This window comes from Gadus macrocephalus, chromosome 16 (genome assembly GCF_031168955.1).
Source record: "Gadus macrocephalus chromosome 16, ASM3116895v1".
NCBI lineage: Eukaryota > Metazoa > Chordata > Actinopteri > Gadiformes > Gadidae > Gadus > Gadus macrocephalus.
In genome coordinates, this window is record NC_082397.1 from 5,952,870 (window position 1) to 5,970,354 (window position 17,485).

General features: G+C 44.9%; 1 protein-coding gene across 1 annotated transcript in view; it reads right to left on the reverse strand.

Moving 5' to 3' along the window:
• The window catches only part of tyw1 (tRNA-yW synthesizing protein 1 homolog (S. cerevisiae)), a 34,379-nt gene extending 28,660 nt beyond the window's left edge, over nucleotides 1–5,719 (reverse strand). The window contains 5 exon segments of the mRNA XM_060075808.1: nucleotides 149–190; nucleotides 192–291; nucleotides 5,369–5,431; nucleotides 5,434–5,570; nucleotides 5,715–5,719. Of these exon segments, the coding sequence (XP_059931791.1) occupies nucleotides 149–190; nucleotides 192–291; nucleotides 5,369–5,431; nucleotides 5,434–5,570; nucleotides 5,715–5,719 (347 nt within the window).
• Nucleotides 5,720–17,485: the final 11,766 nt, after the last annotated feature.

Genomic DNA, 17,485 nt, shown 5'->3' on the forward strand with positions numbered 1-17,485 from the left:
TTTAACATAACAAATATAGCGCCAAATATCCATAGCCTCTGAGTCAGCAATGTCCCAAGACCCCAATATGTAATTCAAGCGTTCCCAAGGTCGGGAACCACTGTTTTCCTGGCGAAAACACAGAGGAGCTGTTGTGTTCTACGCTCACCTCCAGCAGAAGACACACTTGTTGGCGCGGGCCAGGCTTGGCCTCCATGCAGCGGACAGACTCGATGCCATTGAAGGTGTGCAAAGTGTGTTTGTTTCGGCTACAGAGCTCAAGATGCAAGATGCAGCCCATCAGCTTGTACCCTGTACAGAGAGACAACAGTTAGGAGATTTATATACATTATATATAAAAAGACAAAATCTAATATACAACAATTTTATCTCAGAAAGAACATCAAGCCCTAGACATTGATGCCTTAATATCAGGAGCAACCTATCGATTCCTGTGCCCTTAGGAGCCATTAGGCTCCCATTGATTCTCTCCCTCTAAATGGTAATGAACTGTTCTACTGTCTTCTTCGATCAGTTAGCTTCTTGCCGACAAAGGATACGCTGGCACGTTTGAAACAGGACTGTTTGTAACATCCAGGCTCTATAAATATATTCTGACTTTGATAAAAAATGCTCAATTACACTCGCATTTAGAAATGTACATTTAGAAATATATTGTATTTTAAACAGCTATGGGCACAACGCATTGCTACTTTAGAAGAATCGATCTCACTGAGGCAGAGACTAAAAGTCGAAGAACTGAGTGTAGCTATAGTGAACTTATCTGTAAACTCTCAACTGGTACGCTAGCTGCATTCGAATAAAAATAAAATGTCGTCATCGATCTCCAAAGTTTTTCGTCTTGTTTCGAAAACAAAAATCGGGGCCAAAATGTGGACAGGAAGAGAGGGAGTGTTCCCTCTCTGGAGCGCTGCCCTTTAGCTCCTCCACCACGGGGCGAAGCATCACACTGCACTAGCATCAAACCGCTATCCCTCCATAGCTGCCCGTACCCTTGGCTAACCTTTCTGCTCAGCATGCACACGGCCACGTGCACCACATTCCCCATCTCAAGCAGGTGGATTAGATTCCGGGCGCCGCAGAGAACCGCAGCTAAACCTGGTGGGAGGTGGCGTCTGATAGCTCTGTGATCGCATCATCTAGCGATGTGTTCGCAAGCACAAAAAATAGGACGAATAAGCGCTCCCCAGAGCCATTTGTGCGTATGTGTGCTGAATGATCAAGTGAAACTGAAAGGGGAGTGTCAATGCAGGGCCAAATGTTTATGGTAGCCTGTTGCAGTCTGTTGACCTCTCCCCGGTGGGTCTGTCGACTCAGCAGAGTGCGGGGTTTGGACTTTCTCTGCATGGCATGACCTATCCATTCTCAGTAGTAGCGCAGTGTGAGCTGTCAAGTTCATACAAGGTGGCGCAGGTAAGTTGCGTGACATTGCAAATGCCCCCTATCCGCTCCTTAAAGGGGTAGTTCGGAATTTTGGACATAGGGCCTGATTCCCAAGTCAGCATTGGTATTCTATATCACTGGAGACAGTTTTCAACACATTTCATACGGTCCTTCTAGTTGCAGAGTTCGCTCGTGCTAGGCTAGCGCACGTAAACGGGCAATGCTAGCCTGCTATTAAAAACAGTCTTACCCACTCCACAGTACACCCGAGGTAAATCAATTATAACGACAGACTATAAATCTAAATGTATGTTTATAGAATAATGTTAGAAATAAAACCAACCTTGCATTTGCATTGCATTTTGAGGGAATTGCGGGGTCTCAGCAGCAGTGTTTATATTCCTGTACGTAGGCTACGGCAGCGGCGGACTGATACCTAGGTTACCTGCCGCTGTCATTGCTACAAACGCAGAGTACAGTGAACGAAGGAATTCTATAAGCGTATTCAATTAACAAGATATGCCCACGTTTGGAGGAGTTAGCGATGCATCTGCTTTTGAAGACGATTATGAGGAATTTGTTGTATCCAACGAACCGTACATGCACAAGCCGGTGTTTTGATGTCCAAGCCAGCAGCAACAAGCCACAGTTGAGTCCTTTCTGGATCTCGCACTGGAAATTGGTGGAAACTTTGTGGTGCCCATCTGTACCGTTTATTTCTACAATTTCTAAAAGCACACTGAACCATCATGTTGCCTAGTCGTTCAATTGCGCTTCTGTCCCACGCTTCTCTGTTTACGTTCTTCTGTCGTGATTCGGTTACAAACCTAACCAGCGCATAGTAAAATTCAGCTTCTGCTGAGAAAGTAGTCCCTCGATGATTCATGCGATGCAAGGTTGGTTTTATTTCTAACATTATTCTATCAACACAGACATTTAAATCTATAGTCTGGCGTTATAATTGATTTACCTCGGGTGTACTGTGGAGTGGGTAAGACTGTTTTTAATAGCAGGCTAGCATTGCCCGTTGCCGTGCGCTAGCCTAGCACGAGCGAACTCTGCAACTAGAAGGACTGAATGAAATGTGTTGAAAACTGTCTCCAGTGATATAGAATACCAATGCTCACTTGGGAATCAGGCCCTATGTCCAAAATCCCGAACTACCCCTTTAATGTCCAATAGCTGAAATTGCTGTACGGTTGCTTTGGATGAAAGCGCAAATGCTGTTTATTGCTTAAGTAATAGTAAGAAATGTGACACAAATAAATCCATTTATTGAATCCATCAAAAAGGTAAAAATAATATTTGGCTGGTTTTGATTTGTATGAAAACAGAAATATTCTTCATGAAGCAGCTGTCACTCCAATCCAGGGGTTTCAGAACAGCATCACAGGAAATGGCAGAAAGCATCATCCTAAAGGTCAAATACCACACAGAGAACAGTCGGCAGTGCCAGCTCCTTCTATTTAAAAACACCTACAAATGTCAGCCTTAGTTTGTTGTGGAGTGATGTGGCTCCAAATCTGTATTCCTATTTTGTGCATTTTATTCATGAGAACAAATCTGTATTAATAGGTATTCAGATAAAAACAAATTATAATTTTCCTATCTTGGAAAGTATAACTTTCACTGGGGGACAACTGATATTTATGATGACTTTTATTTATAGGTTATTTGAAAATAACCTTTGAAAATGTCAAATAGACATTAGCATTCTTGTTGGACTATGGCATTCTAAAAGTAGGCATGGATGGAAATGTACACATGAACACACACGGCTGTAAGTGTGTCCAGATATAAAAAAAAACACCCAAACCCATCACACACATCCATTATCAGCAGTAAATGTTTTACTTCCAAAAGAAGAAAACTATTAACTCTGTAATCTGGACCCCCACTGGGAGTGGATCTAGCCAAGAGAAGAGAAGAGGAGAGAGGATTGGGGAGGGGAGGTGAGGGGAGGAAAGGGGAGGGGAGGGGAGGAGAGAAAATGAGAGGAGACTAGTGGAGAGAAGAGGAGAGGAGACAAGAGGGAGACAATAGCAGATGCAAAGGGGGAGGGAGGAGAACAGAAGAGAAGGGGGGTAAAGAGGAGATAAGAGAACAAATGAAGGAGAGTAGAGGGGAGGATGGGAGATGAAAGGCGAAAAGGAGAGGAGAGGAGAGGAGGAAGAAGAGAGGGGAGGAGAGAAGAGGAGAGCAGAGGAGAGCAGAGGGGAGAAGAAGAGAGGAGAGGGGAGCAGCAGAAGTGTGTTGGAAGTGGGGAGAGTGAAAGAGAAGGGGGGGAGAGGAGATAAGAGAACAAATGGAGGAGAGAGGAGGGTTGAGCTCTTGGGACTTGGGGCTGTGAGGGTTTAGAGGAGGCAGGTCCAGGGAAGTGGATCAGCATCATTAAGCAGCAGTGGGGAACGCAGTCCTCAGCTCAACACGGTTCTACAAGCGGACGGAAAACCGTCTCAGCACACATCGCATTGGACACGCTTCCACCCAGAACCACACATCACTCAGCCAGCTGATTGCAGTCCAGGAGGACAAAGACAAGGAGGGTGGAATTATGTAGTGGGTCACAGTGAAACTTGAGTCAATGTGGGTCGAACTGAAACAAGTAGATTTTAATATTGTTGTTGTATAGCCCTGAATAACAATTAGAGTCTCAAAGGCTTAGATTCGCTCAAACAAACAACTGGCCTCACTAGGAATTCCTTGATGGCAAAAACACCACGAGAAGCCAACACCTGATTTAGACATGCTTTCAGGAACGGTTTTCTATTCTTTCAAACTTAATGCCTTGCTTACCTTCGCTGTTTAAAAAAAATAAGTGCATTAAAGCCTTGAAAACCGAAGCAGCAAATGAGATAAGAAAAACACCTGTGTAAATTGTCTTGTTCTGGTTTTTTATTATTGTTTTTTTTTTCTTTCTATCTCTGCCCTCTAAGGTGATCTTGGGTGCTCATAAAGGCGGCCTCAAATAAAATGAGTTATTATTATGATTTATACAATATTGGGACCATTGAGATAACGCTGTACCCAAACACGACAAATGAAAGCTTGACTGCCTGACAATGTCCAGGTGTTCTGCATAAAGTGATTTACTCTGTCTCATCCCTCTACATTAGCTAAAGAAGAACGCCGCCTCTCTGTCCTTGAGAAGGCAGCACGTTTTACGGACGCGATTATACGCAGCAGCTATGGCAAATCGATTTTTATTTGAATGATTTGCTTCTTTTTTTCTTTTTTTGGCAAAGCGATGCAGACGATATCATTTCAGTAAATTACCAGTGGTCAGAAGTGACAACCAACAGATGGTGCTTTGGAAACTGCAGGACATATGCGACAAGATTGACCCTTCACCAATTAATCCGGAACAGAATTCATTTATATAAGCTTCATAACAGAAACTGAACCTGACGTTGCCATCGTTTTATTTTCACACACATTTTTTCCATCAACAGCTATTTATCCGGTATTACCAATGTCATGGTGAACGTGAACGCGAGAGTTTGTAAATGCAGGACATCTATGAGTCCTTTTAAAAATGGTTAGCTAACATGGATCATCAAATATCTATAGCTTATGTCAGCCATCTCCGTCTCTCCCCCATGCTAATCAGGCGACCCCAAGGCATTGAAACACTGAACTCACAATTAACAAGAGACTTTTCTGGAAGTACACTATTAACAAAATACTATTCCGGCTTTAAAACCAGAAAGTAGACTATTACCACAAGAATATTCTGGCTTTCTAAACAGTAACTAGGTTTAGTTTCAAAAAGAAAAACCATGGGGTTGTGATCAATCCATCAAACAAACCATATTCATCTACCTGTCTTTGTGCAGGACTGGAATAAAAAGATTGCATAACACGGGAAGCAACAGTTCAGAAAAGACACATCCGAGTCCCAGTGATACATTCGGGAGGGCTTGAGTCTACTTTTACAGAGGAAAGCGTAACTTAAGTGGTGAGATGGACGCTGGCGGAGCCATACCTTGCTTGGTCGGAGGTCCTCTGAGAGCTGGCGTGGTCATTTCCCTCCGCTCCTCCTCTTCCTCATCACTCAATTTGACTTGGATCGCCGCACCATCAGCCCACCGCCTTGGCTCCTGCCAGCACTCTGGAGCGCACACACACACACACACACACGCACGCACGCACGCACGCACACGCACACGCACACGCACACACACACACACACAATAACACAAGCACACAGTAAGAAAATGCACATAAAAAGCATACACAAACAAAAAAGCAAACGCACAAAAACACACACACACACACACACACACACATAAACGTGCACACACGCAAAGAAAATGCTCACGGACACACACCTCATCAATGATTGTATATCGTCATGGAGGCTAGAGGCGATGATCAATGCAGTCCTGTGCGAGCCACATTGTTCAGGGAATAAACTAACTCTTCAAGGATGTCTCACAGAGGATTACAGCACTAATTAGCTGCATGGTTCCTCGGTTGCATTGGGAGTAAATCAGAAGTACAGAAATGTAATATAAATTAAAACACACTGCCCTCATAACTCTCGAAATAATTTCTTAGTGAAAAGTACAGTGGCCTTTTGGTTTGTCCTCATGGCTCAACCGTTATCCAGATAAAACCCTTCCTGGAGAGAGGAAACGTCTCGTTTATGGGATCATTTGGAATTAAGGGCCTCAGTTTCAGCATAGGGTTCTTGTTCCCTAATAGAAAAAGAGCATGGATGCATTGAGGTGGGGGGACAAAGAAATCTCTTCCCTGCTCCTGCGGAATAATCCTGTATTTCCTATAATTCATTCCAGAATGTATTAGATCTGAACATGGGTCACGTATAGCAGGAATGCAAGTTGATGTTGGTGAAGATCAGACTGCGATAAATAGTCTTGTAAGACAATATAATAGCATTAGTTAATCATTAACTAAAGGCTTTTAGATTACTTATGACTGAACCTTATACAAAGTGTAACCAATAGTTTTCCTGTTGATGAATTATAGAACAGGAAAAAATTGGGTTAATCGCTATCATTTGCACAATGTTCAGAAAATATTAATATTGTCGACAATTTCAGCACAAAATATACAGAAAATATCATTTTTTATTTTCTCCCAAAAACGTTTTTATCCCCCGTGAGCCCGTGATCTGCCTGCCAGGCGGACCGGGGTACACGGGGTCACGACCCTGAGGTTAAGGAACCTGCTGCCGTTCCCCTCCAAAACCTACCAGTTAGAAAGCAGAATAAACTAAAATGCTAATCGAGAATTTGGTCCAAAGAGACACTTTCGTTCACAATTGAATAGAGATCTGCAACTGCCCAGCCAATAACTGTTACCAAAATAACCTTTTCTAAAATGTGTTATAGTACACTTTGAAAAAATCTGAAGTGATGTTTATATGTTGAACACATGAAAAAAATGATTTTTCCATTCACTCTCCCAGCCAAGTGCACATGACCCCAAATCACTTCTAAAGTAAATGTATTATTCGTAAGTTTAAGGTTTAGCACGACAAAGGAAATAGTTAGTCATCATTGCATTGCAACGTCTAAGTGAGGGGACGGAATAAGAAATAGTAGAACACAACAACAAAGGCTGCTGGGAAACATCCATCAACACAACACAAGGATAGGGTATGCCACATCTCTGTTCCAACCATCCTACTATGTTAAAACTTCTGTCGGGAGATGGCACAGAGCCTGGGCCGGAAACCAAAAAACGCACGGGGCATAGTCGCGTCTTGCTTCCTCCTCCATCGGGGAGATCTTCTACTCAGAAGGGGATTATAAATATGTTACTATTGGCAAGGCTTTAAATGCTTTAGATGTTCCCCAGTACTTTTAGGCGGCCCGTGGCTGTCTTTCTGTCCATCAAGGGGTTGTTGGACCGAAGACAGTTTGAGACCCCTGGTTTGAGGCGCGTGGGGTTTTGGCGCGGTGCTTCCTATGACTTGGCGAGCGTGGTCGAGGCCCGCTGAGGTTGAGGCGTGAGTCACGGCGTAACAGGGAATTATGGTCTGTATTACCCTGCACAACGGAGCTGACGAACAGCACTGCGGCGTTAGGACATTGCCTCTCTACCGGCACATTAATCACAACGTTTTTGTGATGCAATAAGGACACTGAAGTGCCCACACTGATTAATGTCAGGGTGGAGGTAGGCGAATTTTAATGGTGCTTATTACTTCAAACTTTTTTTACGCGACTACAGAGGCGGCTAGCAGGGTATTATTTACACTTACGTTGGGATGAAACAGTGAAAGTGTTGGGAAATGGGAAATGGGAAATGGGAAAAGGGCAATGGGAAATAAGAGCAGAATGATCGTTCACATATAAATACCTAAGGAGTCATGTTTCTAAAGAACGGGTTGAATAACCACGTCACTATGAAATGCTGGGCCTATGAGTAGAACGAAGAGTACTCCACCGTCTACCTCAACCTTAACTTACCTCTGCAGTTCACATCAGTTCATCAGTGTGGTGTGTAGGATTTCCCTCCCATATTCAATTTGAATTAACACATATGATATTTATTTTAAAGTTACTCAGGGTAAAAAAAATAGTGTAGTTAGCTTTACAAATTTCTGAGTATCCCCTGCAGTACTCCAAAGTACCCTCTAGGGGCACGCATACCCCCATTTGAGAACCACTTCACTAGATCATCCATCTCCCTGGATCATGCACCCACTTGTAAGACAGAGAGTCTTTAAGAAATGTGACGGTATAGGTCTTTTAATCTCTGGGGAACAAGAGTTCTGAAATGGGAAAAGTAGGTCATAACATTTGATGCTGTGCACTTTGAGGAATAATGGCAGTAAGTGTTGGATTTCAAAGTTTGGTTAGCTTTTAAAGATCAAGGGCTTCAGTATTCTTTGTGAACCAGCCGGAATCTTTCGAGCCGCCCACCTCAGCCTGTGACGACTATCTCTCTATGATGACATGTGACTAACATGAATAATTATGAATGGATACGTGTATTGTAAGATCACACAGATCAAAAACAACCTGCATAATGGAGACCACATCACAAAGAGATATATTTTACCTCTTTACTAATCATGAATTCCCAATAAATATCATGAATGCGGACTGGTACTGAGTTGGCAGCAGATATATTTAGGCAGGAATTAAAGAGGTTATAATTAAATCATGGAATGATTGAAATGTGACAGATTTCAGGGTTCAAACCCCAACACATTATCTAAAAGGGCGCCTATTTCCCCAACAGCTTTGAGGCAGATAAGTAATCACATCCATCAAACATCTGGGTGGACACTCCCACTTGTGATTTTACTAGTGGACAGATTGATAAATGGCTTGAAATGGAATCTTCCTCAAACAGGCCCCTTTAAGGCTACACTAAAGGAGTTGCTCAAAATGTCTCTGTTACAGAGCCTAGGGGGGGGTACCATAACGTATTGTATGTAAATATTCTTTCCCTTTCAATAGCCAGAAAAGAGTTTAGTTTCCCTGTTGAATACAAATCGGACGAATTCACCTCTGGTAGGCCGTGACGCACGGCCGGCCTCGGAGACTAACCGGGCTCAGGTCTGACGGGGGGTATCACAGCGCTGTCATGGCCCTGTACACGTCCATAGCTGATCTATGATCCACCTGCCCAGCACGTCGGGTTGGGGTGAGCTCCCTCTGCCTCCCCTCATCCATCAGCTGTGGTTGCACTTGGCTTTGTTTGTTGTGTTCTTGTTGAGCGCAAAGGGCATCACTCAGCATCACTCAGCATCAGTTAGCCGCCGCAGCCGCCCCCCAGTTCGTCTTGTCCTTTTAAGGTACGTTACATCACACCGCAGACGCTAATACGGCGCTTAACAATCTGAGGTTTTTGTAATAGGATGGCCGCCGTACCATCCATCACATTTTGAGGGCCAGACTTCCTTGTTTGATTGGTAGTCGACGAGAGCCCTCTCTCCCCTTTCCCTCCTTTCTCTCCGTTCTCAATGTGCTCCGCCCTGGACCAGCAGCCACATGACAGCCGGCCGTGTGTCAGATGTACCCAACAGTGCACCCATCTGTTCCCCCCCCGAGCGCCGAGTCAAGAGCTTGGCCTCGGCCAGTCCAGGCCACTGCTACACCCAGCCCCCATCCGCCCCTCCAGCACGGAGCTCGGACCCCAGCCGCCTGTATAATGAGTCGAGTGGGCTCCAACCCGTCCCCTCGGGGCCCACGGATTCCTCCTCCTTCTCCTTTCGCGAATCTGCAATCGCTAACACCTGACGGGGTTCATCAAATGTCCGGTGATGGTCCACATGAGATGAGATTAGGGTGTAATTGTGCGTGTGAGTGCATGGTTGCATTGGAAAACAGGTGATTGGGAATTGTGTTCACCACCAGGGGCGGTGAGTGACAGAACTAGGACGGCTCGCCCTATCGCAGCAAACTGTGGAGCTCAGCACTCTCTCACAGCCAGAGTGGGTGGGAGAGAGAGGGTGAGAGTGAGAGTGAGAGTGAGAGAGAGAGAAAGAGAAAGAGAAAGAGAGAGAGAGAGAGAGAGAGAGAGAGAGAGAGAGAGAGACAGACAGAGAGACAGAGAGAGAGAGAGAGAGGGAGACAGAGAGAGGGAGAGGGAGCGAGAGAGAGAGAGAGAGAGAGTGTGAGAGACAGAGACAGAGACAGAAGCCAGCTGTTATTGACCGGACCGGGCGAGATAGGGAGGAGATAAGAGAGAATGCATTAATGGGTTGTTCAAAACACAAGGAGGGAAAGCAGCAGAAGCAGAGGTAGGAATAAAGAAGATATTGATATTTACAAGTTGTGATGACTCATAACGCGAGATGATGGAACCTAATCTGCAATATGGAAAGACATGACTCAGGAGGACATGAATTGTTTTATCAAGCCTGCACTATCGACTGATGATAGATTAAAGGATATGTTTATGATATAATAAATATTTCGTTAATCACATAGTACGATGTATGTATTTGGATTGATTTTAAACAACATCAATCTTTCCTTATCTGACATGTCTCAATCAATCCGTATCGATTGTGACCAGCATTCAGTAAAAGCATATTTTAATGATCTAGACAGATATATATATAATCATTTAGTGTATTTAATTACTAACAATGAAAGGTTCAAACACTTGTCATCTATCAAACTGAGTAACTAATGGTTTGTTCCAATATCTAATGGAAATACATCAGTGTTCAAAAAGGAAAAAAAGTGAGTGAGAGAAAAAGCTCATAAGTGAACAAAGAAATTATTTATTTTGAATAAGGCCCACATCATTGGCCTAGTGTCCATCTTGGTTCTAATCGGTAGACCTCAGACCCGGCTAGCAGTTAAAGCTAGCCAGCTAGCTGAATAAGGCCCAACCGTTTTTTTATCATTAGAAATCATTGACCCTTAGCAGATTTAACAATTACAGAGTCATGGAGTGGAATATCTAAGTCATTATCGACTGTGTCGTGCTCTTGTTGAAAGTAGTTTGAAACGGGTCGCTTTTAACTCACTTTATTTGTTAAAGTATTTCGGTATGGTAACTATGAAGCAAAAGGGAGGGAATTATATCTAACACTAGTAGAAAGAAATACCGTGAGCAACTTCGAGCCCCGGGCTTAGGCCCGAGGCTCTCTGTGGGGCGCCAGTGATTCTCTGACCTCCTCTGGCTCCGGGAGCTGCAAATTGACCAAGTGGGCGTGGCCTATGTACAGTGGGCGTGGCCTATGTGACGTATCTTGCTCCCTTGTGGCTGTGTGGGGGTAATGCAGCTTGTGTGTTCGATCCTACTTCCTAGTGGCTATGTTGGAGCAGCTTATGTGCTTAAAATACGTAACAACTGGGGTGTTTTTCCATTTAGAATACGTGGTTTTCAGATAGGCCACGCAGCTGAACTGAAATGATACACCAGTCACGGCAAAAAAGTGGCGATTCAATAACAGCTCGTAAGTTAAGCTTAATGGACTTCCACCACCTTTTAGTTAAAAAACATACTCGTTATTTTGTATCATTATTTTTGACTTGTTTATTTTGAGACATTTCCAACAGTACCTTGATATAAGCTTTATAATTCAAATCTATTATTATCCCTACTTCATTGATGTGCAGTTTTGGGGCTGGGGCATTACAATTTTTGGTCTTAGGCAAGAGGAAACGCTCTCTTCAAAGGAATGACTTGACAAGATCAGTTTTACTGCATAATTTCCTTACTGCCAACATAGACAGGAAAAGTGGAATTAGTCCAACGGGGTTGGAAAACTCAATAGGTTTTGGAATACAAGACCCAATTAGTCAAACGGTATACCCCGAAAAGATAATCCCGACCCAATTTACTGCTGTTCATCAAAGGTTATATGATGTGAACCACTAGACAGCATAAAAACTGGAGTTGGTGAAGCAGCAACACATGCTGCTCAGAAGGTAACATACAAACCAATACTCAGAAAGCTTGAATCTCACCAACTGTTTCTTCACAGCTGTTTAACAATTGAGTCATTTCAAAACTGCTTTGATCCAAAGCGACTGACGGTGAAATTAAATACGTGTCAGGTAGGGGTTGAGGCATTTGACTCAAGGATGCCTATAGGTAGGTTGTGGGCATTAAGGGTTCAAACCCATGCCCTTTCAGCTGGGAGTAGAACATCATAACCACTAGACTACCCTAGCCCCACTGCATGCGTTCAGCCTGGTTCCGTGTGTCCAGTGCGGTTCCGGACCAGGACTAACGGACGTCCTGTGGCCAGGGGAACTCCTCCCTCTGTCCCTCACGCCCGTGTCCCAGCTGCCTACGGGGCTGTTGGGAGTGTTTGTGTAAAAAAAAAATCTATAAGGAGGGAACTGATGAAAACGAAGAGTTAATATCGACGCTGCTGGCAGAACAAACACAGGGCTCAGCCAAAGAGCTGCGACCTCTGGCAGGCCGGAGGTTTGGAGGTCTCTCCGTTGAACAGGGAACGACTCAATTAACAGACATGAGGTTTGGAAGCAGGACAACGTATACTCCCAGCCTAGTCACCGCCGTGCTGGAGTACCGGATACCCCACGTGGTTGGTTAATGAGAGGCTGGATCTCTTGGTGGCTAGGGTGAGCCGTGAAGATTGTGACTTTGATCCAAGGGTCCGCAGTCGAAAAGTCTGGCTTCCTTTGAGCACGATGCGCCTTCACTCCTAACTGCTGTTGTTGTCGCACTTCTTTTAAAGTAGCTTTTGATAAGAGCACGGTAAGAGCTTGCTGAATTATTAAACAGGGAATTAGGAGCTAATGATGCACATTTGGCTCGCCCTCCTTCACTTGCACTTGGTCTTCTGTTGTGGACATACTGACCTTGAGATGGGACGCTACACAAACAAAGAGGATGCCAAGGCAATTACCTGGCCAACAGTAGGGAACTGATTAAAGTCATTGGTGGGAAACAATGATATTGCAATACTTAAGATTTACAGGTATATTCTTCAGAATATTTGTAATAGGATTAAGATTAGGATGAAGGTAACTATTTGTTCTGAGTGACAACAATTTGGACCGTAATATAATTAAACTGACTACATCATTATCTGAAACGTTCATTCAAATGACGGCTTAGTCTATACAAGATGTGAACAAAACACCACATGTTTACAACTTTTTAGTGTAATGGAAAGAGTACACAATGCTGAACATGTAAAATCTCTAATTGTGCTTAAGGTTTAGCTACATAAACATTGTGAATCAAAATCAAGATTTTTGCACTTAATATGGCTTAAAGTCCCATTTTACTATTCAAGACTCACTGATTCTCCCTAGTGGTCAAAAATATATTTACCAGAAATCTCACACTTTTTGCCCATCACTTTAGTTCAAACTGCTTTTAAACACCTTAATGGTTTCCTTCTGGGTAAACAGATATGACCAACAGCAAATTGTCTGTCTTATGCAAACAATTATGTACGTGTCTCGCTTTGTCAGTTCTCCTTTGTCAATCTCCATGAATATGATTATATTTTCTGCCTCACTAAAATTGTTTATCTTTTAAGCAAACACTAAAATAAGTCTCTGCTAGTACCTGCTCTTTTGCACTCATTTACAAGGTATTAGCGTGGCAAAATAACGACCCCATTTCGGTACGGCCACAGCCACGCTGTGCAGCTGCAGCCTTGACATTTTGGTCGTCAGGGCTCACACGCAGCAACGAAAGTGAAAGGTCAGTAATCAAACGCATGGGGTGAGTGAACGTGTGCTCGCATTTGAAAGTTTGGTTTGAGTGAGACCTTGTATGCCCTGTGTGTGTGTGTGTGTGTGTGTGTGTGTGTGTGTGTGTGTGTGTGTGTGTGTGTGTGTGTGTGTGTGTGTGTGTGTGTGCGGGTTTATATTTAAGGGTGTATGTGTGTGTAAGTATGTGTGTCTGTGCGTGTGCATGTTTGTATGTGACAGTAAGTATGCTTTTGTGCATGTATGTGCGTCTGTGCATGTGTTTGTGCGCGCATTTGTGTTCTTGCGTGCATGCGTGTGAGAGGGTAGGTGTGGTTGTCTTTTCGTGTGTGTGTGTGTGTGTCTGTGTGCGTGCTTGCTTGCGTGCGTGTGTATATGAGTAAGTGTGTGCGCGTGTGCGTGTGTGCACGCGTATATGTTCTGTATATCTGTGCTAGGGCTGGGCCCAACAGGAAGACAGGGCATACGGTGAGGTGTGTTGGGACAGTAGGGCACTGCGACAGTTCAGTCGTGGAGGAAGTGACAGTAACTAAAGCTCATCAAATATTTAGAGGATGCCCAGCCTCTTTTAGGGAGTCAGAGGTCGTTAAGGAGAAGCTGCAGAGCTTCCACCACACACACACACACACACACACACACACACGCACACGCACACGCACACGCACACACACACACACACACACACACACACACACACACACACACACTTATAACCTTCCCTTGTAAGTGGCAGTAAACATATATTCACTTCATCCGTCTTCTGTGGCATATGCATTGCAGCTCTCCAGCAGGTTGGAACTAAACATCACAGAGTTTATACGCATGCACACACTCAAACACCAGGAGACACACGCCATTGTAAACCACACATATACACACACACACAAACACACGATACTCCAATATTAATGCCTCTATAAAACGATAGACAAGCTGGCAACAATCACAGAGGAAGTATTCACCGTTGCAGGTTGTTTTCAGATAAGAACGAATCCTAAAGACACCACAGAGGGACCAAACACAGACTGCTGTTGCATAAAACATGATGTATTCATGAGTTTAAATCTGAAGTAACAAGTCGTCTGTTTATTAAAAGAATGAAAAATGGAAGGCTGAGGTTACAGTGTGTAATATTGTCTCAGGACATCCCTCACTGGTTTCCTGTTTGGTTTTCTGTCTCAGCCACACATTATCATTACTGGTTTATTAACCCTCACCAGCAACACAGTTTAAGGGACTGCCGCAGCGACCATTTTTTCCCCTTCAACGATCATATGGGTGTCGAACCAATGAAAGCATGTTGTCAATCTCAACAATAATGGGGCTGACACAACCGTAGAAGTAAATAAAGGAGTTAAATAAAACATGCTTCTGAAAAGTTGAGCTACATTTTCTGTAGCACCGGAGCGCAAACAGTAAGGTAAGGTTTGTAAGCGTAATCTTCCGCTCTAAAATCTGTGCAAGGAGAATTCAGTCGGTAGTGGAGAACATAAAGAAACCAAAAAACGACTGAAAGGCACATAAAGTGTCGATGTATCGGTTGTGAAAGGGCCTGGCAGGTAAGGTTTGTCAGTTTATATTTGTACAGCCCCGTCATCGGCCTCAGACAGGGGGAATAGCACAAGACATTCAAACCGGCTATTTCCCAAAGCCCCCCCGGATCAAAGCCCATCATCTAAAGAACCGCGTTCACCTTGAGCTGATGTGTCATTTTCAGAAGCTATAATAAGGATGAACAGTTTCCCACGAGATGCTCAGTCTGTCACTGACAGACCGCGGTGGAAGTGACAAGGTCACAGAAGACATCAGAGACTCTGTAGGGACCGGCTAGAACGCATTATGCTCACGACCATGGAGTTAGCGGGATGTCAAGGGGCACTGCACAAAGCAAACAGAAGACCACGCAATGCGCTTCCGTGACACATGGCGCTTTTACGATGCACTCGGGGCGATTATCGCGATGGTCATTATTATTCAGACCACCACACACATGCCAGCCCTTCAAGACAGGGCTCCATACCATGTCATGAACAGCTCGTGGCCCCGGGAGCACGGTTCCAGAGCCGGGCTTCGGAGGTCTGCTTTCGCTTCTCGCCTTCGGCGGTTTGAGTTTTTTTGCGTTTGTTCTTGTCGCTCTCGAGTCACACGCTCCTCGCGACTCGATCGGCGTGGGCGCCCGCCGTGCCGTCTTCTCGCCCGCTCTGGTCTGGTCCCCGTCACCCCATCTGCCACCAGCACCAGCACCACCACCGCCACCACAATGACATCGCCAGGTTTTTTATTTTTTTCTCCTCAAACGCCACTCTGGTGTCAGCGTGAGTGAGTGCTCAGGAGGCAGGCCGCCAAGATGGCGGCCTCGTCGAGGGCGTTCACATGGAAACGCTAAACATAGAAGGCCACTCTGATGCCACGGCCGCTGCCGCTCTCTCCCAAGCCAACGTCGCAGCCGCAGTTCCTTCCTTCAGAACACATCTACCCACTACAATTATTGTCAATCATGAATAATGAATGAGATGTTTCGCTGACTGGACGGGAACAGAGGAGGTATCGCCTTGCTATGGCAGAGTGAAATGTTGCTCACCCTACATGCCCACTACCTCCGTCAGTCAACGGACGTGGGAAGGCGTGGCTGACTGATGGGGGAGTAGTCTTTGCAGAGGCATCCGTCAGCCAATCAAATCGCTTCGCCGGGTTCTTCCCGCTACTTCCTGCTTGTTGCGATGCAAGATGACCCGCTTTCCCGCTTTCCTGTATCGTCAGAGCCCGAGTCGCGTCACAGTGCTTAAATTTGCATACGCAATCTGATTGGATGACGGATCCGTCGCTACCGAAAAAGTTGAACATTTTTCAACTTCTTGACTGCCCCGTGCCCACTACCTCCGTCCGTTGACTGATCCCCATTGACTTTGAATGGGGACGGATGTGCAATGCATTGTGGATCCGTCCGTTCCGTTGGAGCCTTCGGCGCCTCGTGCCCACTGCACCGTCAGTCAACGGACGTGGGAAGGCGTGGCTGACGGATGGGGGAGTAGTCTTTGCAGAGGCATCCGTCAGCCAATCAAATCGCTTCGCCGGGTTCTTCCCGCTTCTTCCTGCTTGTTGCGAGGCAAGATGACCCGCTTTCCCGCTTTCCAGTATCGTCAGAGCCCGAGTCGCGTCACAGTGCCTACATTTGCATACGCGATCTGATTGGATGACGGAACCGTCGCTGCCGAAAAAGTTGAACATTTTTCAACTTTCTGACGGTGGCGAACGCTCCAACTGAACGGACGGATCCACAATGCATTGCGCGTCCGTCCCCATTCAAAGTCAATGGGCAACGGTCAACTGACGGAGGTAGTGGGCACGGGGCGTTAGGGAAGATGATAAAACGCTAGTGTTGCCAGCTGGAAATTCACAACGCCTACTTCACGGGGGACAGGTTCTTCTAATCTAAATGCATGTGGATATAATGGGGGTTCAGCGTTTCACTTCATATTTGATTTGGTTTATTCCATTCTATTTTCTGTTTATATTTGTGTGTGTGTGTGTGTGTGTGTGTGTGTGTGTGTGTGTGTGTGTGTGTGTGTGTGTGTGTGTGTGTGTGTGTGTGTGTGTGTGTGTGTGTGTGTGTGCGTGCGTGCGTGTGTATGTGGGCATGCATATATTTCGATATAGCAGCACTTCATGGCCTTGCCGTATTTTTATGTTGGAAATTATTTATTGAATACAAATTCTTAATATTTGACAATGATCATACTATTTTAGAGCAGAACAATTGTGTTGTGTCAAGTATTTTAAAACACAAGCCCAGTACAACTTAGAGAGGAGGAGGCCTCACCTTGGTCTTCGGACCCTTCATGACGTCCACCATGACCCTCCTCTCTCTCCCCGAGACCGACCGACTCATCACTGCTGGACTCAAGCATCTCCTCCTCCTCCTAGGGGTAAGAGAGGGTTGTGACGTATATTTGTCATGACAACCA